At 48.2% G+C, this 24,764-nt stretch overlaps 1 protein-coding gene across 10 annotated transcripts in view; it reads left to right on the top strand.

Annotated features, from left to right (window-relative positions):
• Positions 1–24,764, top strand: part of LOC144688523 (tetratricopeptide repeat protein 31-like) — a 75,456-nt gene that overhangs the window by 5,961 nt on the left and 44,731 nt on the right. For 8 of the 10 annotated variants that reach the window (XM_078555227.1, XM_078555287.1, XM_078555263.1 and 5 more), the window contains exons 2-4: positions 15,996–16,078; positions 20,422–20,524; positions 20,908–21,113. In XM_078555227.1, the coding sequence (XP_078411353.1) occupies positions 15,996–16,078; positions 20,422–20,524; positions 20,908–21,113 (392 nt within the window). Of the gene's footprint in view, positions 1–15,995; positions 16,128–20,421; positions 20,525–20,907; positions 21,114–24,764 lie in introns of all 10 variants that reach the window. The other 2 variants (XM_078555279.1, XM_078555242.1) reach the window with 1 other exon arrangement.

The raw sequence follows: 24,764 nt of genomic DNA, 5'->3' as shown, positions 1-24,764 counted from the left end.
CACTTATCCACATTATTCTGCATCTGCCATGCATTTGCCCACTCACTCAACTTGTCTAAATCGCCTTGAAACCTCTTAACATACTCCTCATCGCTCACATTCCTACCTAGTTTTCTGTCATCAGCAAACTTGGAAACATTACATTTGGTTCATCCAAATCATTGATATATATTGTGAATCGCTGGGCCTAAGGACAGATCCCTGCGGTGCCCCATTAGTCACTGCCTGCCACTCTGAATAAGACCCATTTATTCCTACTCTCTGTTTCCTGTCTGCTAATCAGTTCTCAATCCATGCCAATATATTACCCCCAATCCAATGTGCCTTAATTTTACACACTAACCCCTTATGTGGGACTTTATCAAAAGCTTTCTGAAAATCCAAATACACCACGTCAACTCTACTAGTTAAGTCCTCAAAAAATCCCAGTAGGTTTGTCAAGCATGATTCCCTTTCATAAATCCATGTTGACTTTGTCTAATTCCGTTGATATTTTCTAAGTGTCCTTTTATCACACCCTTTATAATAGATTCTAGCATTTTCCCTACCACTGATGTTAGGCTAATCAGCCAGTAATTCACTCTTTTCTCCCCTCTTTTTTTAAATAGTGGGGTTACAGTTGCCACCCTCTAATTTGCCGGGACTGTCCAGAATCTACAGAATTTTGGAAGATGACAACCAACACATCCACTGTTCCCATGGCCACCTGCTTTAGTACCCTGGGATGTAGATTATCAGGCCCTGGGGATTTATTGGCTTTCAGTCCCATTAATTTCTCCAGCACCATTGTTTTAGTCATACAATTCCTCCTCCTCACTAGACCCTAGGTTCTCTAGTATTTCTAGGAAGTTATTTGTGTCTTCTTCTGTGAAGACAGGACTAAAGTAGTTGTTTAATTGCTCTGCCATTTCCTTGTTTTCTATTATAAATTCTCCCATTTCAGACTGTAAGGGGCCTACATTTGTCTTCACTAATGTTTTTCTTTTTACAAACTTATAGAAGTTTTTACGTTCTGCTTTTATGTTCCTTGCAAGTTTGCTCTCATACTCTATTCTCCCCCTCTTGATCAATCTCTTGGTCCTCCTTTGCTGCATACTAAATTGCTCCCAATCCTCAGGCTTGCTACTTTTTCTAGAAACTTTATATGACTCCTCTTTGGATCTAAATTACTATCCTTGATTTCTTTTGTTAGCCATGGTTAGGTTGCTTTTCCTGTTATGTTTTTCTGCCGGAAAGGAATGTATAATTGGTGCAATGCCTGCATTCATTCCTTAAATATTAGCCACTACCTATCCACCTTTTAATGAAGTTCCCCAATCCATCAATAGCCTTTGTGGTTTCTCCTTGTTTAGATTTAGGACTCTAGTTTCGGATCGGAATACTTCTCTTTCCATCCAAATGAAGAATTCTATCATGTTGTGGCCACTCTTCCCTGAGGTACCCTGCACAACAAGATTATTAATTCACCCCTTCTCTTTGCACAGTTCCAAATCTAAGATAGCCTAGTTGGCTTCTCGATGTATTGGTCTTAAAAACCATCTCTTGCACACTCCAGGAATTCATCTGCCACAGTATAATTGCGAATTTGGTTTGCTCAGTCTATATGCAGATTAAATATGGTGTGGCAGGAAGAATAGAAAAGTAGTGTAGTACTTGAATGGAGAGAGACTGCAGAACTCAATGGTACAGAGTGATCGAGGTGTCGTGATACCTGAATCACAAAAACTTACTATGCAGGTACAGCAAGTTATTAGGAAGCCAAATGGAATGTTGTTGTCTATCACAAGGGGAATTGAGTACAAAAGTGGGGAAGTTTTGTTGCAGTTGTACAGGGCATTGGTGAAACCACATCTGGAGGACTGTGTACAGTTTTGGTCTCCTTATTTAAAAAGGGATATGATTGTATTAGAAGCAGTTCAGAAAAGGTTCACTCAACTGAGTGAACCTTCCTTGGATGCACTTTGGCAGGAAAAAATCAAAAGGCAGACTATTATTTAAATGGAGAGAGATTCTAAAAAAGTGCAGCACAGAGGGATCTAGGTGTTCTTGTGCATGAAACACAAAAAGTTAGCATGCAGTGCAGCTAGTAATTAAGAAGGCAAATGGAATTTTGGCCTGTATTGCTAGGGGGTTGGAGTTTTAGCATAGGGAAGCCATGTTACCACTGTACAGGGTGTTGGTGAGGCTGCACCTGGAGTACTGTGCACAGTTTTGGTCCCTGTATTTAAGAAAGGATATACTGGCATTGGAGGCAGTTCAAAAGAGATGCGCTAGGCTGATTCCTGGGATGAAGGGCTTGACTTATCAAGAACAGCTAAACAGGTTAGGCCTTTATTCATTAGAGTTTAGAAGAATAAGGGGTGATCTTATTGAAACGTTAAAGATTCTGAGGGGGCTTGACAGGGCAGGTGTTGAGAAGATGTTTCCACTCATGGGGGAACTTCAAACTTGGGGACATAGTTACAGAATAAGGGGACACTCATTTAAAGCCTCCAGATATGGTTTCACCAATGCCCTGTACAACTGCAGCAAAACTCCCCCACTTTTGTACTCGATTCCCCTTGTGATAGACAACATTCCATTTGCCTTCCTAATAACTGTGAAATAATTTCTTCTCTCCGAGGGTAGTGAATGTCTGGAATTCTCTACCCCAGAGAGTTGTGGAGGCTAGATCACAAAGTATTTAAAGATGAGGCAGATAGATTTTTAAAATATCGGGGAGTTGAGGGCTATGAGGAGCTGGCACGAAAGAGGAGTTGAGGCCTGGGGCAGATCAGCCATGATTTTATTGAATGGCGGGGCAGGCTCGAGGGGCCAAATGGCCTACTCCTCCTATTTCTTCTGTTCTTATGCAGGGGTTAGCGTGAGAGTAAAGGCTGGAGAGGTAGGGCCTGTATCCACTGGCGTTCAGAAGAATGAGAAGCAATCATATTGAAACATATAAGATCCTGAGGGGACTTGACAGGGTGGATGCTGAGAGGATGTTTCCCCTTGTGGAGGAATCTAGAACTAGGGGACACAATTTAAAAATTAGGGGTCTCCCATTTAAGATGGAGATGAGAAATCTTTTCTCTCAGAGGGTTCTCTTCTACAGAGCGCAGTGGAATCTGGGTCATTGAATATATGCAAGGCTGAGTTGGACAGATTTTGATCGACAAGGGAGTCAAGTGATTTGATGGGTAGACAGGAAAATGGAGTTGGCCACAATCGGGTCAGCCTGATCTTTCTGAATGGTGGAGCAGGAGTCGAGGGACTGAATGGGCTACTCCTATGTCTTGTGTTCTTGTGGGGAGAGAGGGAGGGAGCGTCAGAGTCGGAGAGAAAGGACGCAATAGGGAGGGAGTCAAAGCCGGAAAGAGGGCAAAGTGGATGTGGGATGGGGATCGGAGTCAGAAAGAGGGAGAGTCGGGGGAGGGAGAGAGAGGGGATACTGGAGCCAGAGCGTGAGAGAGAGTGGGTCAGAACCGGGGGGGAAAAGAGAGAGAGAGTGCGGGGTCAGAGCTGGAGGGGCAAAAGAAAGACAGAATGATGGAGCCAGGGAAAGAGAGAGAGAGAATCAGAGATATCAGGGATGGGGAGAGAGAAAGAGAAAATAAGGGATTTTGTAGATCATGAATGGTTAAAGTTATAGCAGGACCTCTGGTATGAAACAGGGAGGAATTGTAGAGGATGAAAGCAGGGCAAAAAATCTTTTTACATTGTTCCTCCTTACGAATGATTGTGTGTGTGAGCTCATCAAGGATATGAAACCATTCTTAGAGCTCACTGTAGAGAAGGAACTGGTTATGGAAAAATCATGGAAGAAGCTAGATTAAGCCTTGAATCTGGTAGGATGCACCTTTGAGTTCAGAGGGGAGATGGCAGAGACTTTGGTTACCGGTTCAATCCTCCTCCAATGTGTAAATTGTTTTTTTAATGATTCATTTACAGGATGTGGACTTTGCAGGCTGGCCAGCATTTATTGCCCATCCCTAGTTGCCCTTGAGAAGGTGGTGGTGAGCTGCCTTCTTGAACCGCTGCAGTCTCTGTGGTGTAGGTACACCCACAGTGCTGTTAGGAAGGGAGTTCCAGGATTTTGACCCAGCGACAGTGAAGGGACGGTGATATATTTCCAAGTCAGGATGGTGAGTGGCTTGGAGGGGAACTTCCAGGTGGTGGTGTCCCCATGTGTCTGCTGGCCTTGTCCTTCCAGATGGTAGTGGTCGTGGGTTTGGAAGGTGCTGCCTCAGGAGCCTAGGTGCATTTCTGCAATGCATCTTGTAGATGGTGCACACTGCTACTACTGTGCGTCGGTGGTGGAGGGAGTGAATGTTTGTGGGTGTGGTGCCAATCAAGCGGGCTGCTTTATCCTGGACAATGTCAAGCTTCTTGAGTGTTGTGGGAGCTGCACTCATCCAGGCAAGTGGGGAGTATTCCATCATACTCCTGACTTGTGCCTTGTAGATGGTGGGCAGGCTTTGGGGAGTCAGGAGGTGAGTTACTCACCGCAGGATTCCCAGCCTCTGACCTGCTGTTGTAGCCACAGTATTTATATAGCTAGTCCAGTTCAGTTTCTGATCAATGGTAACCCCCAGAATGTTGGTAGTGGGCGATTCAGTGATGGTAATGCCATTGAACATCAGGGGATGATGGTTAGATTCTCTCTTGTTGGAGATGCTCATTGCCTGGCACTTGGGTGGCATGAATGTTATTTTCCACTTGATAGCCTAAGCGTGGATATATGTCCAGGTCTTGCTGCATTTGGACATGGCCTGCCTCTGTATCTGAGGAGTCAAGGATGGTGCTAAACATTGTGCAATCATCAGCGAACATCCCCAATTCTGACTTTGACGAAGCAGCTGAAGATGCTTGGGCTGATGACACTACCCTGTGGGCCTCCTGCAGTGAGGTCAGAAGCTGAGTGGCCCTGGCGGAACCCAAACTGAGCATCAGTGAGCAGGTTATTGCTAAGCAAGTGTCGCTTGATAGCACTGTTGATGACTTCTTCCATCACTTTACGGATGATCGAGATTAGACTGATGGGGTGGCAATTGGCCGGATTGAATTGGCTGAAGACTGGCATCTGTGATGCTGGGGCCTCCTCCAGAGGTCCAATTCAGCCAATTCGATTCACTCCACGTGATATCAAGAAACAGCTGAAGCATTGGATATTGCAAAGGCTATGGGCCCTGACAATATTCCGACAATAGTACTGAAGACTTGTGCTGCAGAACTTGCTGCACCCCTAGCCAAGCTGTTTCAGTACAGCTACAACGCTGGCATATACCCGGCTATGTGGAAAATTGCCCAGGTATGTCCTGTGCACAAGAAGCAGGGCAAATCTAACCCTGCCAATTACTGCCCCATCAGTCTACTTTCCATCATCAGTAAAGTAATGGAAGGGGCCATCAACCTTTGGTGGGTTTGTCCTGTCAGTGGGACAGGACGTAGGCAGGGATGGTGATGGAACAGTCTGGGATATTGACTGTGAGGTATGATTCCGTGAGTATGACTGTCAGGCTGGGCTAGTCTGTAAGGAAGCTGTCCCAATTTTGCCATAAGCCTCCAGATGTTAGTGAGGAGGACTTTGTTGGGTCGACAGGGCTGGGTGTGCCTTTGTCATTTCTGGTTCCTTGATCCACATATTTGTTGAGCTTCCACCTCCAGTGAGTTGTTTAATTATCCACCACCATTCACGACTGGCTGTGGCAGGACTGCAGAGTTTAGACCTGATCCGTTGGTTGTGGAATTGCTCAGGTCTGTCTATCACTTGCAAGAAGCACAGTGCTGTAGCTCAACAAGGTTGACACCTCATTTTTAGGTATGCCTGGTGCTGCTCCTGGCATGCCCTCCTGCACTCTTCATTCAACCAGGGTTTATCCCCTGGCTTGGTGGTAATGGTAGAGTGGGGGATATGCCAGGCCATGAGGTTACAGATTGTGGTTGAGTATAATTCTGCTGCTACTAATGGCCCACAGCACCTCATGGATGCCCAGTCTTAAGTTGCTAAATCTGTTTGAAATCTATCCCATTTAGCACAGTGGGAGTGCCAAACAACACGATGGAGTGTATCCTCAATGTGAAGATGGGACTTCATCTCCACAAGGACTGCGAGGTGGTCACTCCTACCGATACTGTCAAGGACAGATGCATCTGTGGCAGGCAGGTTGGTGATGATGTCAAGTATGTTTTTCCCTCTTGGTGGTTCCCTCACCACCTGCCGCAGACCCAGTCTAGCAGCTATGTCATTTAGGACTCGGCCAGCTCGGTCAGTAATGGTGCTACCGAGCCACTCTTGGTGATGGACATTGATGTACCCCACTCAGAGTACATTCTGCACCTTTGCCACCCTCAGTGCTTCCTCCAAGTGATGTTCAACATGGAGGAGCACTGATTTATCAGCTGAGGGAGGGCGGTACGTGGTAATCAGCAGGAGGTTTCCATGCCCATGTTTGACCTGATGCTATGAGACTTCATGGGGTCTGGATTCAATGTTGAGGACTCCCAGGGCAACTCCCTCCCGACTGTATACCACTGTGCCGCCACCTCTGCTGGGTCTGTCCTGCCTGCGGGACAGGATGTATGCAGGGATGGCAATGGTGGAGTCTGGGACATTATCTGTAAGGTATGATTCCGTGAGGATGACTGTATCAGTCTGTGAGACAGTCTGTGAGACAGCTCTCCCAATTTTGGCACAAGCTCCCAGGTGTTAGTAAGGAAGATTTTGCAGGGCCGACAGGGCTGAGTTTGCTGTTGTCCGTGCTGGGTGATTTCATTCCTTTTAGACTTTGTAGCGGTTTGGTGCAACTGAGTGGCTTGCTAGGCCATTTCAGAGGGCATTTCAGGGTCAGCCACATTGCTGTGGGTCTGGAGTCACATGTAGGCCAGACCAGGTAAGGACAGCAGATTTCGTTCCCTAAAGGGCATGTGAACCCAATGGGTTTATGCCCATTGTTCATGGTCATCATTAGACCTTCAATTCCAGTTTTTGATTGTGTTATGGTGGGATTCAAACCCAGGTTCCCAGAACATTACCCTGGGCCTCTTGAATACCAGTCCAGTGACAATACAACTTCACCACCGCCTGCCCAGTTTTGGGACTGGAGAGTGGGTAATGTAACAACCTAAGTCAAGAAGGGAAAAGGAAGCAAAGGGGAATTTTTGATGCCTGTTTGGTGACTGGAAGGCTGTTTCTAGTGGGTCCAAAGGCCTCAGTACCAGGACCGTTGCTGTTTGTGATATCTGTCGATGGTATTTACTGAAATGTAGAGGACAAGGTTAAATTTGCAGACCCAGTGGTTGACAGTGAGGAAGAAAGTTGTCGACTGCATGAGATGTCAGTGGACTGGATCAGGTTGGCGAAGAAAGAGGCAAATGCAATTCAATGCAGTAAAGTGAGAGGGAATGCATTTGGGAGGACAGAGAAGACACGGGAGAAATCAAAGGTTTTTATTCTTTTCATGGGATGTGGGCATTGCTTACCATATCAGCATTAGTTTCCCAACCCTAAATGTCCTTGACCTGAGTGGCTTGTTAGACCATTTCAAAGGGCAGTTAAGAGTCAACCACAACAGAGTTAATTATCAACATCCTGGGGGTTGTCATTGACCAGAAACTGAACTGGACTAACCATATAAATACTGTGGCTACAAGAGCAGGTCAGAAGCTAGGAATCCTGCGGCAAGTAACTCACCTCCTGACTCCCCAAAGCCTGTCCACCATCTACAGGGGAGTGATGGAACACTCCCCACTTGCCAGGGTGTGTGCATCTCCAACAACACTCAAGAAGCTTGATTCCATCCAGGACAAAGCAGCCCGCTTGATTGGCACCACATCCACAAACATTCACTCCCTCCACCACTGATGCACAGTAGCAGCAGTGTGTACCATCTACAAGATGCACTGCAGGAATTCACCAAGCCTCCTTAGACAACACCTTCCAAACTCGTAACCACTACCATCTAGAAGAACAAGGGCAGCAGATAGATGGGAATACCCCCACCTGGAAGTTCCCCTCCAAGTCACTCACCATCCTGACTTGGAAATATATCGCCGTTCCTTCACTGTCGCTGGGTTAAAATCCTGGAACTCCCTTCCTAACAGCACTGTGGGTGTACCTACACAACATGGACTGAAACAACTTAAAAAAGAATTGGTCAACACAGGAAACAAAAGTGAGGGTAAATGGGTGAAGCTTCACCCCTACCCAAACATAAGTTGAAACTTTCCTCAAAACCCACCACTGATTAAACCTTTGGTCACCTCATCTGGTATCTGCTTCAGCTTGGTCTCTTTTTTTGATTACTGATATGAAGTGGATTGAGACCTTCTGCTATGTTAAAGACACAGATAGTTGCTTGATGTGGAAAAGGGTTGGAGCTGATTGTACCCAACATTTAACAGTGGGTGCACTTTTCTTGCTGTTTCCGGATGATTTAGACTGACAATTCCCAGTCCCTATAACGAATTGGGTTCAACGGGTTTCCCACACCTGGCGGTCCACCCAGTGTAATGCGCACGCCGCCCCGGCTATCTAAGGGCATCGCAGATCTGTTATTGCTCAGCCTTGTTTGGCTGTACGCTACTTGTCCTTCCAAGAAATTGGACGCGGACCACACTTGGTTATAGCAGACAGAATCCCAATGTAGCTTGTCTAAGACTCCACAAAGGTGTAGGTGTGTTAATGGAATGGGCAGACTCTGGACAATTTCATGTGCATAAATTTGAGGCAATTCACCTTGAAAAAAACCAGACACTAAGAGGGTGAACGTCATGGAAAGACGCTGAAAGGTGTGGATACATAGAAAAGCCTCTGGGTTCACATGCACAATTCCCTCGAGCTGCAAGTGGAGGGAGACAAGACCTTTAATAGGGCCAGTAGAATATTTCAATATAAAGTGAGACACAGAGATGAGGAACTGCTTCCACAGGAGCAGAGAAGGCTGAAGAAATTTAAAAATTAAAATTATCAAGAGCTTTGTGTGCTGGTAGTGGGCAGGGCAGATGTTACAATTCGGAAACTATACCTTCAGATTGAAAATTTCAAATGTCACTCTATTTTAATATCACCCATGACCAGAGAGAGTGACTGACTTGAACAAGTATGAGCTCATCAGAGAGTCAGCATGTATTTGTAAGGGGTAGGTCATGTCTGACTAATGGTTTTGAATTTTGGGAGATCATCATCATCACTGATGATAGGGGAGTGGCTATGGCTGTTGTCTATGAGGGCTTCCAGGAAGCATTGGTAAGGTTCTGCAGAAGGAATTACTAGCAAAATCAGAACACCCAGGAACGGAGGTAATCTTATGAAACAGCAATTAGCTATTTAGTAAGAGACGGTGATCTCGACTGTAGAACTCCTGATGCTGAAGGGTTAACAATACATTGCCAGTTGCTGTTCTCTGAACCACATTTGAATTGTACATTTGCCAAGTATTGCTCGAGTTTTAGTTTCATTTCTGCTTTATCTTTCTGATTTTAATCGGTGACTCAAACAGCAGTTCCCACCTTCAACACAGTATTTATTTGCAGAAGGGTTTTTATATTGAACAAGGCCTTTTTAAAACCGCTTTTGTTATGGAGAGTAACTTATTTGCTGGAATCCAAAGACAGCGTTGAATTTGTTTTAGTTTGGAGCTTAAAGGTTCATCTGTGCCCTTTCAAAAATGGCAGTCTCACTATCGACCAAAAGTGGACCCTGGTAGTGAAGTCCCTCTAGAATAAGCATTTATCAATTTGGTAGGTGAATATTTCAATGTTATAAAGAGGCAACAAGAATTTAAGGACTTGTCATGCGGATAAAGATGCTTTCGAGACTGCTTGCCATCAGCAGATGCGGGTAAGGATAATGTTTTGAGGGCTGTTTCCTGCCTGTGTTTTATGCTGTGAAATGGCAGGCCTAAGCAGCCCAGGAGTTGCCACTCTGTGGGCCATTCATTGATCCTTCAGTGATCTGAGTAGAGGGCTGTGTGTGTGAAATGGGTACAATGCCATTTATAGGGGGGGGAATCCGAGGGGCAGTGTGTCTCGAAGAGTTTGGAGCAAACTACAATTAGTAAATGAAGTTCAGTCAGCATCTGAGGGATTTGAGTCCTTGGAGACGAATGATAAGAAAGACCACTTGAAGTAGAAGCTGAGCTGTCTGCTTTACTCTCGGGCTTACCTCTGTCACTGGTGCTGCTTTTAAACAAGTCTTGAGTGTTTAAGAGTTAAGAGACCTGACCTTCTAGAATCCACGTGTGATGTTAGCGCTACAGCAAATTTGCACAAAGTGATGTTCCACAAACAGCATTGTGATAATCTGTTTTTGTCATGTTGTTTTGAGGAATGAATGTTGGATGACAGTCACCTGCTTTTCCTCTTAATTGTGGCCATGGAATCACAGAATCACACAGCGCAGAGGAGGCCCTTCGGCCCATTGAGTCTGCACTGGCACGTGAGAAACACCTGACCTACCTACCTAATCCCATTTACCAGCACTTGGCTCATAGCCTTGAATGTTATGATGTGCCAAGCGCTCATCCAGGTACTTTTTAAAGGATGTGAGGCAACCCGCGTCCACTACCCCCCCAGGCAGTGCATTCCAGACCGTCACCACCCTCTGGGTAAAAAAGTTTTTCCTCACATCCCCCCTAAACCTCCTGCCCCTCACCTTGAACTTATGTCCTCTTGTGACTGACCCTTCAACTAAGGGGAACAGCTGCTCCCTATCCACCCTGTCCATGCCCCTCATAATCTTGTACACCTCGATCAGGTCGCCCCCTCAGTCTTCTCTGCTCCATCGAAAACAACCCAAGTCTACCCAACCTCTCTTTGTAACTTAAATGTTTCATCCCAGGCAACATCCTGGTGAATCTCCTCCGCACCCCCTCCAGTGCAATCACATCCTTCCTATAATGTGGAGACCAGAACTGCACACAGTACTCCAGCTATGGCCTCACCAAGGTTCTATACAACTCCAACATGACCTCCCTATTTTTGTAATCTATGCCTCGATTGATAAAGGCAAGTGTCCCAAATGCCTTTTTCACCACCCCACTAACATGCCCCCCCCCGCCTTCAGAGATCTATGGACACACACGCCAAGGTCCCTTTGTTCCTCAGAACTTCCTAGTGTCATGCCGTTCATTGAATACTTCCTTGTCAAATTACTCTTTCCAAAGTGTATCACCTCTCACTTTTCAGGGTTAAATTCCATCTGCCACTTATCTGCCCATTTGACCATCCTGTCTATATCTTCCTGTAGCCCAAGACACTGAACCACACTGTTAACCACCCGGCCAATCTTTGTGTCATCCGCAAACTTACTAATCCTACCCCCCACATAGTTATCTATGTCGTTTATATAAATGACAAATAATAAGGGACCCAGCACAGATCCCTGTAGTACGCCACTGGACACAGGCTTCCAGTCACTAAAGCATCCTTCTGTCATCACCCTCTGCCTCCTACAAATAAGCCAATTTTGAATCCACCTTATCAAATTACCCTGTATCCCATGTGCATTTGCCTTCTTTATAAGTCTCCCATGTGGGACCTTGTCAAAGGCTTTGCTGAAATCCATATAAACTACATCAACTGCACTACCCTCATCTACACACCTGGTCACCTCCTCAAAAAATTCAATCAAACTTGTTAGGCATGACCTCCCTCTGACAAACCATGCTGACTATCCCTGATCAAACCTTGCCTCTCCAAGTGGAGATAGATTCTCTCCTTCAGAATTTTCTGACGTGAGACTCACTGGCCTGTAGTTCCCTGGCTTCTCTCTACAACTCTTCTTAAATAGCGGAACCACATTAGCTGTTCCCCAGTCCTCTGGCACCTCCCCCATGGCCAGAGAGGAATTAAAAGTTTGGGTCAGAGCCCCTGCGATCTCCTCCCTTGCCTCCCTCAGCAGTCTGGGACACAAATCATCCAGATGGAGATTTTAAGCCTGCCAACACCTCCAATACCTTGTCACTCCCTATATCAATTTGCTCAAGAACCTCGCAGTCTCTCTCCCCGAGTTCCATACCTTCATCCTCATTCTCTTGGGTGAAGATGGATGTGAAGTATTCATTCAACACTCTAGCGATGTCCTCTGGCTCCACCCATAGATTACCCCCTTGGTCCCTAATGGGCCCTACTCTTTCCCTGGTTATCCTCTTCCCATTGATATACTTATAGAATATCTTGGGATTTTCCCTACTATTACCAGCCAGAGCTTTCTCATATCCCCTCTTTGCTCTCCTAATTGCTTTCTTAAGCTCCACCCTGCACTTTCTGTACTCCACTAATGCCTCTGCTGATTTGCTTCCCTTGTACCTGCTAAAAGCCTCTATTTTCCTTCTGATTGTATCCTGAATATCTCTGGTCATCCATGGTTCTCTGGGCTTGTTACTCCTTCCTATCACCCTAGAGGGAACATGTTGAGCCTGTACCCTCCCCATTTCCTTTTTGAACGCCCCCCACTGTTCCTCTGTAGATTTCCCCACAAGTCGCTGTTCCCAGTCTACCTTGGCCAGATCCTGCCTTATTTTACTAAAATCCACTCTCCCCCAATCCAAAGCATTTTTTTGCAACTTGTCTATTTCTTTGTCCATAACAAACTTAAACTGTGCCATGTTGTGGTCGCTATCACTAAGATGCTCCCCCACCACCACCTCAACCACCTGTCCGGCTTCATTCCCCAGAATTAGGTCCAGCACTGCGCCGTCCCTTGTTGGACCCTTTACATACGGGATCTTTTACGTCCACCTGAGAGGGCAGACAAGTCCTGGTTCAACATCACTGAGAGTCATGGGGGATTGGGGTGTATGGAGCTGTGAAGGTTCCCCATCACTGAGAGTCGCAGAGGTGGGGTGCGGTGAGCCTGGGGGATGGGGGAAGGCAGGGGGGGTGAAGATTCCCCATAATTGAGAGCCTCGGGAAGGGTGAAGATTTACAGGCACTACAGGGGGATAGGGTGCGGCAAAGGTTCACAGCCACTGAGAGCCTCGCGGATGAGGAGAGGTGGGGGACGAAGATCGCTCCTTAAATAAGGAGATGAAAACTACATAGTACTCGAGGTGTGGTCTCACAATGTCCTGTACAGTTTTAGCAAGACTTCCCGATTTTTATGTTCCATCGCCCGTTGTAATAAAGGCCAATATTCCATTTGTCTTCCAAATTACTTGCTATACCTGCATGCTAACTTTTTGTGATTCATGTACAAGGACACCCAGATTCTTCTGTACTCTGCATTCTGCAGTCTCTCTCTCCAATTAAATAAAATCCTGCTATTCTTTTCTTTCTGCCAAACTGGACAACCTCCCACATCATACTCTCTTTTTACCCACTCACTTATCCCTGTTTGTATCCCTTTGCAGAGTCTTTATATCCCCCTCTCAACTTGCTTTTCTACCTATCTTTGTATCATCAACAAATTTGGTTTCAATATACTCACTCCCCTCGTCCAAGTCATTAATATAGATGGTATGTAGTTGAGGACCCAGCAATGATCCCTGTGGCACAGCACGAGTTACTGTCTGTCAACCTGAAAATGAGGGTCTGGGACAATGGAGCTCAGGCTGAAGATCAGTCATGATCACATTGAATGGCGGAGAAGGCTCGGTGGACCCTACTATGTCTTGAGTTTTTATGTCCTACTCCAGGACTCGATCACAAACAACAAAGCTGACACTCCACTGCATTACTGACAAGAATGCTTCACTGTCGGAGGGGCCGTCTCCCTAGGGCTCTCAGTGACGGTGAACTTTCACTGCCCCACTCCCCGAGACTCTGTGACGGTGAACTTTCACTGCCCCACTCCCCGAGACTCAGTGACGGCGAATCTTCACCGCCCCACTCCCCGAGACTCTGTGACGGCGAATCTTCACCGCCCCACTCCCCGAGACTCTGTGACGGTGAATCTTCACTGCCCCACTCCCTGAGACTCTGTGACGGTGAATCTTCACCGCCCCACTCCCCGAGACTCAGTGACGGTGAATCTTCACCGCCCCACTCCCCGAGACTCTGTGACGGCGAATCTTCACCGCCCCACTCCCCGAGACTCAGTGACGGTGAATCTTCACCGCCCCACTCCCCGAGACTCAGTGACGGTGAATCTTCATTGCCCCACTCCCCGAGACTCTGTGACGGTGAATCTTCACCGCCCCATTCCCTGAGACTCTGTGACGGTGAATCTTCACCGCCCCACTCCCCGAGACTCTGTGACGGTGAATCTTCACCGCCCCACTCCCCGAGACTCTGTGACGGCGAATCTTCACCGCCCCACTCCCCGAGACTCTGTGACGGCGAATCTTCATTGCCCTCACCCCGCTGAGGCACTCAGTGATGGCGAATCTCCACCCCCCTGAGGCTGTGACACCGAATCTCTCCCCCCACCCCATCCCCCCGAGACTGTGACAGTGAATATTCACACCCCCACCCCCCTCAGTCTCTCAGTGATGATCAATCTTCACCACCGCCTCAAACCCATCCCCCAAGACTCTGTGGTGATGAATCTTGAATGCCCCTCTTCCCAATCCCTCTGCGACTCTCAGTGACGGTGAGTCTTCACCACCACCCCATCCAAGCCCTGCCTGTGGGAGTTTCTCCCAGACAGTGTTGGAATGTTGAAAGATGTGAGGCGCCAGGGATGAGAAAAATATGCTTTGTTTTTGCCTGGTGTTAGGTTTGTTTTACATCGTGATTCTAACAGATTTTATTGTCATTTCATGAACTGAATTGCTGGAATTCTGTTGAGACTGAAATAGCTCTTTGTTCAACAATCTCAGAATTGTATCTGAAGTGTCACTCTGCTCCTAGCCAATATTCTGGCCTTGCATCTCCTGTTAGATTGCTTAATGTCTGCCTATCGTGAGGTAAAGATTTTTCCCATTGCTTGTGAGGAAAGCCATTTACTCTGCAGACGGTGATGGTTAATGCTGCTGAATCTGTAGCATGGGACTGCATTAGTATAGAGTGAGAGGGGCATGGGCTAATCCAGGATACTCAACATTGTGTTTTGTAAAGGGGTTGATCACACTGGGCTTATCCTAATTGAGCTATTTGACAAAGTCAGAGTTTGTAAGTAAGGAAATATGGTGGATTTTGGGTGACATTTGATGAGATGCCACATGACAGACTTATTACATGGCATGTGCCTTTTTTTTATATTCATTCACGGGATGTGGGCTTCGCTGGCTGGGTCAGCATTTATTGCCCATCCCTAGTTGCCCTTGAGAAGGTGGTGGTGAGCTGCCTTCTTGAACCGCTGCAGTCCATGTGGTGTAGGTACACCCGCAGTGCTGTTAGGAAGGGAGTTCCAGGATTTTGACCCAGTGACAGTGAAGGAACGGCGATTATATTTCCAAGTCAGGATGGTGAGTAAGTGACTTGGAGGGGAACTTCCAGGTGGTGGTGTTCCCATCTATCTGCTGCCCTTGTTCTTCTAGATGATGTAGTTGTTGTAGGTTTGGAAGGTACTGCCTCAGGAGCCTTGGTGAATTCCTGCAGTGCATCTTGTAGATAGTACACACTGCTGCTACTGTGTGTTGGTGGTGGAGAGAGTGAATGTTTGTGGATGGGGTGCCAATCAAGCGGGCTGCTTTGTCCTGGATGATATCAAGCTTCTTGAGTGTCGGAGCTGCACTCATAAGGCAAGTGGGGAGTATTCCATCACACTCCTGACTTGTGCCTTGTAGATGGTGGACAGGGTTTGGAGAATCAGAAGGTGAGTTACTCGCCACAGGATTCTTAGCCTCTGACCTGCTGTTGTAGCCACAGTATTTATTTGGCTATTCCAGTTCCGTTTCTGGTCAGTGGTAACCCCCAGGATGTTCCTAGTGGGGGATGGTAACCTTCCACACTGGGCACACCATGAGTGGAGAAGTACAAATGGGGTGCAGCAGGTTTTTGAAGGATGAGGAGTGATGATGAAGACAAGCTGCAGATGCCTTGAGCGCACTGCGACACTGATGGTGAGTATTTTATTTTAAAGGAATGGAATGTTTTTTCCCCTAAAGTTTGTGTCCTTTTTCTTTTTGCAGAAGACCATTACCTGTCAACATTGAAGCATAAAGTCAACGTTTACCAACATAACCTGCAGGACAATCCAGCGGTGACCACTCAGGTACGGATGCAGTACGTTGGGGCACCTGTCATTCAACTTTGATGCCGTGGTAGGTAATGTTCAGGGACAAGCATGGTGCTGCCAAATTGCTCGTGGTGAATCCTGCTGATATGTGTTTACCCAGCGGAGGTGGCGGGGGTGGGTGGTGTGGTGTGATGTTAGAATGGTTTTCGAACTTCCCTGTTGTGTGGATCCAGTGAGAATAAGAACTTCTCACGGACACCTAACCTTGGAAAAATAGTGCCAGCCAGGAAAAACGGTGCCACTGCAGAACATGTGTGCATGCATTTCCTGCAACCACAAGCATTTTTATTTTTATTCATATGAATATAATAAAATAAAAGAAATATATATATATGTGTATATCTGTGTGTACGGGGGGAGGGGGCCCCTGTTAGCTCAGTTGGCTTGTCGGCTAGTTTATGGATCAGATGACTGCCAACAGCATATGGTTAAATCCCTGTTCCGGCTGACGTAGACCTGCCACCTCATCCTACCCGTGGCAAAAAAAAAGTCCTGGCACTTTACTGGAGTTCAGTGAATAATTGCCAAGGAACTCGAGCAGAAGATGGTGTATATACAGTAAAATCCCAATGAGTCGAATCCCAGGGGTCCTGCCCACCAATTTGTGTTAAAGCGGAGCTTTGTGATCGCTGGGGAGGCCCATTCCCACATGAGTGCAACTCTATGTAACCCAATACGCCTACAAACGTTGTCCAGGTCAAAAATGGCAGCTTCAAACGCCAGATAAAAACAAAGTAAAGCAATAAATGTGTGAAGAAGTCTTTATTCAATTTGCTTGCACCTTACAATAGCCTGACCTTGTCTGGACCTTGAGCTTTGCATTGAAAAATGTCGCGAGTTGGATCTGGAAAACCCCTGGTTTTTTTGTGCGTTCAGTGTGTTGTCTCCAGATGTGCACGATACAAGTCCACCTTGTTGTTAGTGCAGTCAAAAGTGTTTTCGGTGTTTCTGTGCTGCAGCATGAAATCCCAGACCATCTCCGCGGCCTTTGGGGCATCAGCTTAGGGAACAGGCAGCCGATATCCGATTGACAACTCTTGTTAACTTTTTCCCAGGTTTAGCCATGCTCGCTCAGAGGAGGAACTCTGTCACATGATGGCTTGCCCAGTGCTCTACGATTTTTGGGCTCGCGTGGTCTAACTCTGGTTGGCGTGGTCATGTGACAAAGCTAGACAAATTTGGCTAATCCGGAGTTACCAATGTGGAATTCTGGCTTATTGTGGGCGTTGTCCTGTGGAATTTACTATTCTGACACCTTCGACATAATCGGAATTTTTGTGTCATCGGAGTTTGGCTCATTGTGATTTCACTGTGTATTTGTAGGTAAACATACAATGTATTAAAATCTTGGATATGGGCCCATTTCCTGTAACACCTCATCTCATCTCGCTGAATTTCAGTGATTTCCATTTCACCCTCTGAGCTTAGCCCCTCAGCCTGTGTCACAGTGGTGTCAATCATTCCTGGTGCCCATTGTTGAAGAGGACCATATGGCGCCATGTTCTCTAGTATAACGGGACTGCTAAGTACTGTTTGTCCCCATTCTTCCCACTTCCAGCTTCTGGTGCTCCACTGCTCACAGATCACTTCAGGAAATTTGGAACCTCAGGCAGCCCACTCTGTATACCACCGTCAGTCAGTCCCTGCAGTTCCCATCCCCCTTGCCTCTCACCACAGTTCCAGCTTCCCGTCCGGATTGGGAGCCTTGAACCGTTCCTGAATCGCTCACTTCTACTGAGGTTGCCTGCTCCCTTCAAGTATTGGTTCCTCCCTGCCTCAGCGCATGGGGCCACAGGCTTCTCTTTCATACACCCAGCCACCATCTTTCAGTCAGACACGATGGGCCAAATGGCCTGCTTTTGTGCCATAAATCATTCCGTGATTCTGTCTGTCTGCTTGTTCTGACTGTGCTTCTCCGGTCATGTCGTCCTCCTTGCCTTCAAGACATCTATAAGACCATCAGACATAGGAGCAGAAGTAGGCCATTCGGCCCATCAAGGCTTCTCTGCCATTCAATGAGATCATGGCTGATCTGATAATCCTCAACTCCACGTTCCTGCCTTTTCCCCATAACCCTTGATTCCCTTACTGATTAAAAATCTGTCTCTCTCAGCCTTGAATATACTTAATGACCCAGCCTCTACAGCCCTCTGCGGTAAAGAATTCCACAGATTCACTACCCTCTGAGAGAAGATATTCCTCCTCATCTCTGTCTCAAATGGGCGTCCCCTTACTCTGCGATTATGCCCTCTGGTCCCAGACTCTCCCACAAGGGGAGACAACCTCTCAGCATCTACCCTGTCACGGCCCCTGAGAATCTTATATGTTTTAATAAGGCTGCCTCTTCTTCTCCTAAACTCCAATGAGTACAGGCCCAACCTACTCAACCTCTCCTCATAAGAAAATCCCTCCATACCCAGGATCAACCTAGTGAACCTTCTCTGGACTGCCTCCAATGCCAGCATATCTTTCCTTTGATAAGGGGACCAAAACTGTTCACAGTACTCTGGCTGTGGTCTAACTGGTGCCTTGTATAATTTTAGCAAGACTTCCCTGTTTTTATACCCCATTCCCTTTGAAATAAAGGCCAACATTCCATTTGCCTTCCCTATTACCTGTTGAACTTGTATGTTAGCTTTTTGTGATTCATGCACAAGGACTCCCAAGTACCTCCGTGCTTCAACCTTTTGCAGTCTTTCTCCATTTAAATAATATTCAGCTCTGCTATTCATCCTGCCAAAGTGCATAACCTCACATTTTCCCACGCATTATGTTCCATCTGTCACTTTTTTGCCCACTCACTTAACCTGTCTATATCCCTCTGTAGACTCCTTGTGTCATCCTCACCACTTGCCTTCCCATCTATTATTGTATCATCTGCAAATTTCACGATAGCACATTAACTTCGCTAATCTAAGTCATTAATATATATTGTAAATAATTGTGGCCCCAGCACTGATCCCAGTGGCACTTCACTTGTTACAGGGTGCCATCCCGAAAATGCCCCCCGTTTCCTCTATCCATGCTAATATACTACCCCCAACACCATGGGCTGTTATCTTATTAAGTAGCCTTCCGAGTGGTACCTTATTTGAGCGCCTTTTGGAAATCCAAACATATTACATCTACTGGTTCCCCATTATCTATCCTGCTGGTTACCTCCTCAAAGAATTCTAATAAATTTGTCAGGCATGATTTTAACTTGATGAAGCCATGCTGACTCTGCTTGATTGGATTATATAATTTGAAATGCTTTGCTATTACATCCATTATCCTAGACACTAACATTTTCCAATGACAGATTTTAAGCTAATTGGCCTACAGCAACTATTTTTTGTCTCCCGCCCTTTGTGAATAAGGGTGTTACACTGGCAGTTTTCCAATCCTCTGGAACTTTTCCAGAATCAAAGGATTCTTGGAAGATTACTACCAGTGCATCCACTATCTCTGGAACTGGTTTCCAAGTATGTAGTGGAAAAACACAGACTCACTGTTTTCAAATACTGTGGACCCTGATTATTCCCAGGGTTTCGGTATTCTGTTGAATACTGATTATTCCGAGGTTTTTGTATTCTATGGATACTGACTCCCCTGGGATTTTTGTATTGTGGGATTAAATTAAGCACTGGTATAAATGCTGTGGTTACAAGAGCAGGTCAGAGGCTAGGAATCCTGCAATGAGTAACTCACCTCCTGACTCCCCAAAGCCTGTCCACCATCTACAAGGCACAAGTCAGGAGTGTGATGGAATATTTCCCACTTGCCTGGATGAGTGCAGCTCCCACAACACTCAAGAAACTCGACACCACCCAGGACAAAGCAGCCCGCTCGATTGGCACCTCATCCACAAACATTCACTCCCTCCACCACTGATGCACAACAGCAGCAGCAGTGTGTACCATCTACAAGGTGCCTGCAGGAATTCACCAAGGCTCCTTCGACAGCACCTTCCAAACCCATGATCTCTACACCTAGAAGGACAAGGGCAGCCAATCCATGGGAACACCCCCACCTGGAAGTTCCCCTCCAAGCCACTCACCATCCTGACTTGGAAATATATCGGCCATTCCTTCACTGTCGCTGGGTCAAGATCCTGGAACTTCCTCCCTAACAGCACTGTGGGTGTACCTACACCACATGGACTGCAGCGGTTCAAGAAAGCAGCTCACCACCACCCTCTCAAGGACAACTAGGGATGGGCAGTGATAGGCAGTGGCCCCCACATCCTGTGCAAGAAAAAAAAATGTCCCCCAGGATTTAGATATTCCGGGGGCGCTGAGAATTGCTGACAGTAATTTTTTAAATGTTCTGTCTTGCAGAGGGTGGAACGCCTGTTTAAAAATCTGGTAGAGAATAATCCAATGGAAGTTCATCCGTGCATCTTTAATGAGGACACAGTCAGGATGGAGCATCATGGCTTTGGTAAGTTGTGGCAGCAATATTCCTGCTTGCTCTTCGTGTTGACCTTGATTCTATTTTTGTTGGAATTTACGCACATTTCAGCAACCCTAATCCCCCCCCACCCCAGTTTTCCCTCCCTCCAGTGCTGGCATATAATTTAATGAGGTCCTGCTCCCTCTGCTTAGTTTCTTTAGTCAATATTCTTCTATGGGTGGGCTTGTACAGTGGCTGAAGGCAGCTCAGTAACTTATTGTGTGAGCTTGCTATGTGCAAATTGGCTGTTGCTTTTTTCTGCATTCTTCATTGGCCATAAAGCACTGTGGGGCGTCCTGAGGTATTGCAAAGTGCTCTCGAAACCTTGTATTTACAATGGTGTGTGTTAGCTGATTGTATTGATCCTGTAGGAGTAGAATCGAGCGAGGAGGAGGATGATGATTACACCTATGAAGATGAAGACTATTCCAATGACGACGATGACCACAATGTGAACACGTTTTGTGGACTGCGGCGAAATTTCCTCTCTGATATTCCAGAGTTGTCATCCAAGCATAAAGATATTACAGATCCATACAGTATACAAGACTCCAATTCATATAGAGGTTCTGCCGAGGTCAGTAAACGTAAGAAATACAACTGCGCGGCACTTTAATGCAGGGGTTTTGTCTCGTTCAACTGCAGATTTAACCCAATAGCGTCTGTCAGTCTCAGTGAGACCCCGTCTATCCTGGGGGTGCCACTCAGTCTCAGTGAGACTCCGTCTATCCTGGGGGTGCCTCTCAGTCTCAGTGTGATCCTGTCCTGACCCGGGTCAGTGTCGGTCTCAGTGTGATCCCGTCCTGTACTGGGTCTGTGTCGGTCTCAGTGTGATCCTGTCCTGTCCCGGGTCTGTGTCTGTCTCAGTGTGATCCTGTCCTGTCCCGGGTCTGTGTCAGCCTCAGTGAGATCCTGTCCTGTCCCGGGTCTGCGTCAGTCTCAGTGAGACCCCGACCTGTCCCGGGTCTGTGTCGGTCTCAGTGTGATCCTGTGTTGTCCCGGGTCTGTGTCGGTCTCAGTGTGATCCTGTCCTGTCCCGGGTCTGTGTCGGTCTCAGTGTGATCCTGTCCTGCCCTGGGTCTGTGTCAGTCTCAGTGTGATCCCATCCTGTCCCGGGGTCTGTGTCAGTCTCAGTGTGATCCTGTCCTGTCCCGGGTCTGTGTTGGTCTCCGTGTGATCCTGTCCTGTCCCGGGTCTGTGTCAGTCTCAGTGTGATCCTGTCCTGTCCCGGGTCTGTGTTGGTCTCCGTGTGATCCTGTCCTGTCCCGGGTCTGTGTCAGTCTCAGTGTGATCCTGTCCTGTCCCGGGTCTGTGTCAGCCTCAGTGAGATCCTGTCCTGTCCCGGGTCTGTGTCAGTCTCAGTGAGACCCCGACCTGTCCAGGGTCTGTGTCGGTCTCAGTGTGATCCTGTGTTGTCCCGGGTCTGTGTCGGTCTCAGTGTGATCCTGTCCTGTCCCGGGTCTGTGTCGGTCTCAGTGTGATCCTGTCCTGCCCCGGGTCTGTGTCAGTCTCAGTGTGATCCCATCCTGTCCCGGGGTCTGTGTCAGTCTCAGTGTGATCCTGTCCTGTCCCGGGTCTGTGTTGGTCTCAGTGTGATCCTGTCCTGTCCCGGGTCTGTGTCAGTCTGTGTGGTCCTGACCTGTCCCGGGTCTGTGTCAGTCTCAGTGAGATCCTGTCCCGGGTCTGTGTCAGTGACAGTAAGATCCTGTCCTGTCCCAGGTCTGTGTCGGTCTCAGTGTGATCCTGTCCTGTCCCGGGTCTGTGTCAGTATCAGTGTGATCCTGTCCTGTCCCCGGTCTGTGTCGGTCTCAGTGTGATCCTGTCCTGTCCTGGGTCTGTGTCGGTCTCAGTGTGATCCTGTCCTGTCCCGGGTCTGTGTCAGTGACAGTGAGATCCTGTCCTGTCCTGGGTCTGTGTCGGTCTCAGTGTGATCCTGTCCTGTCCCGGGTCTGTGTCAGTGACAGTGAGATCCCATCCTGTCCCCGGTCTGTGTCGGTCTCAGTGTGATCCTGTCCTGTCCTGGGTCTGTGTCGGTCTCAGTGTGATCCTGTCCTGTCCCCGGTCTGTGTCAGTGACAGTGAGATCCTGTCCTGTTCCGGGTCTGTGTCGGTCTCAGTGTGATCCCGTCCTGTCCCGGGTCTGTGTCAGTCTCAGTGTGATCCTGTCCTGTCCCGGGTCTGTGTCAGTGACAGTGAGATCCTGTCCTGTTCCGGGTCTGTGTCGGTCTCAGTGTGATCCCGTCCTGTCCCGGGTCTGTGTCAGTCTCAGTGTGATCCTGTCCTGTTCCGGGTCTGTGTCAGTGACAGTGAGATCCTGTCCTGTTCCGGGTCTGTGTCGGTCTCAGTGTGATCCTGTCCTGCCCTGGGTCTGTGTCGGTCTCAGTGTGATCCTGTCCTGTTCCGGGTCTGTGTCAGTGACAGTGAGATCCTGTCCTGTTCCAGGTCTGTGTCGGTCTCAGTGTGATCCTGTCCTGCCCTGGGTCTGTGTCGGTCTCAGTGTGATCCTGTCCTGTTCCGGGTCTGTGTCGGTCTCAGTGTGATCCTGTCCTGCCCTGGGTCTGTGTCGGTCTCAGTGTGGTCCTGACCTGTCCCGGGTCTGTGTCAGTATCAGTGTGATCCTGTCCTGTTCCGGGTCTGTGTCGGTCTCAGTGTGATCCTGTCCTGTCCTGGGTCTGTGTCAGTGACAGTGAGATCCCGTCCTGTCCCGGGTCTGTGTCAGTGACAGTGAGATCCTGTCCTGTTCCGGGTCTGTGTCGGTCTCAGTGTGATCCTGTCCTGTCCCGGGTCTGTGTCAGTGACAGTGAGATCCTGTCCTGTCCCGGGTCTGTGTCGGTCTCAGTGTGATCCTGTCCTGTCCTGGGTCTGTGTCGGTCTCAGTGTGATCCTGTCCTGTCCCGGGTCTGTGTCAGTGACAGTGAGATCCTGTCCTGTTCCGGGTCTGTGTCGGTCTCAGTGTGATCCTGTCCTGTCCCGGGTCTGTGTCAGTGACAGTGAGATCCTGTCCTGTTCCCGGTCTGTGTCGGTCTCAGTGTGATCCTGTCCTGTCCCGGGTCTGTGTCGGTCTCAGTGAGATCCTGTCCTGTTCCGGGTCTGTGTCGGTCTCAGTGAGATCCTGTCCTGTTCCGGGTCTGTGTCGGTCTCAGTGAGATCCTGTCCTGTTCCGGGTCTGTGTCAGTGACAGTGAGATCCTGTCCTGTCCCCGGTCTGTGTCGGTCTCAGTGTGATCCTGTCCTGTTCCGGGTCTGTGTCGGTCTCAGTGAGATCCTGTCCTGTTCCGGGTCTGTGTCAGTGACAGTGAGATCCTGTCCTGTCCCCGGTCTGTGTCGGTCTCAGTGTGATCCTGTCCTGTCCCCGGTCTGTGTCAGTGACAGTGAGATCCTGTCCTGTTCCGGGTCTGTGTCGGTCTCAGTGTGATCCTGTCCTGTCCCGGGTCTGTGTCAGTGACAGTGAGATCCTGTCCTGTTCCCGGTCTGTGTCGGTCTCAGTGTGATCCTGTCCTGTCCCGGGTCTGTGTCGGTCTCAGTGAGATCCTGTCCTGTTCCGGGTCTGTGTCGGTCTCAGTGAGATCCTGTCCTGTTCCGGGTCTGTGTCGGTCTCAGTGAGATCCTGTCCTGTCCCGGGTCTGTGTCGGTCTCAGTGTGATCCTGTCCTGTTCCGGGTCTGTGTCAGTGACAGTGAGATCCTGTCCTGTCCCCGGTCTGTGTCGGTCTCAGTGTGATCCTGTCCTGTTCCGGGTCTGTGTCAGTGACAGTGAGATCCTGTCCTGTTCCCGGTCTGTGTCGGTCTCAGTGTGATCCTGTCCTGTTCCGGGTCTGTGTCAGTGACAGTGAGATCCTGTCCTGTTCCGGGTCTGTGTCAGTGACAGTGTGATCCTGTCCTGTCCCGGGTCTGTGTCAGTGACAGTGAGATCCTGTCCTGTCCCGGGTCTGTGTCGGTCTCAGTGAGATCCTGTCCTGTTCCGGGTCTGTGTCAGTCTCAGTGTGATCCTGTCCTGTTCCGGGTCTGTGTCGGTCTCAGTGTGATCCTGTCCTGTTCCGGGTCTGTGTCGGTCTCAGTGTGATCCTGTCCTGTCCCCGGTCTGTGTCGGTCTCAGTGTGATCCTGTCCTGTTCCGGGTCTGTGTCGGTCTCAGTGAGATCCTGTCCTGTTCCGGGTCTGTGTCAGTGACAGTGAGATCCTGTCCTGTCCCCGGTCTGTGTCGGTCTCAGTGTGATCCTGTCCTGTTCCGGG

The sequence above is a fragment of the Cetorhinus maximus genome, chromosome 1 (assembly GCF_964194155.1).
Source record: "Cetorhinus maximus chromosome 1, sCetMax3.hap1.1, whole genome shotgun sequence".
In the NCBI taxonomy this organism is placed as follows: Eukaryota; Metazoa; Chordata; class Chondrichthyes; order Lamniformes; family Cetorhinidae; genus Cetorhinus; species Cetorhinus maximus.
The sequence above is the reverse complement of the archived record's forward strand: the minus strand, read 5'-3'. Positions and strand labels throughout refer to the sequence as shown.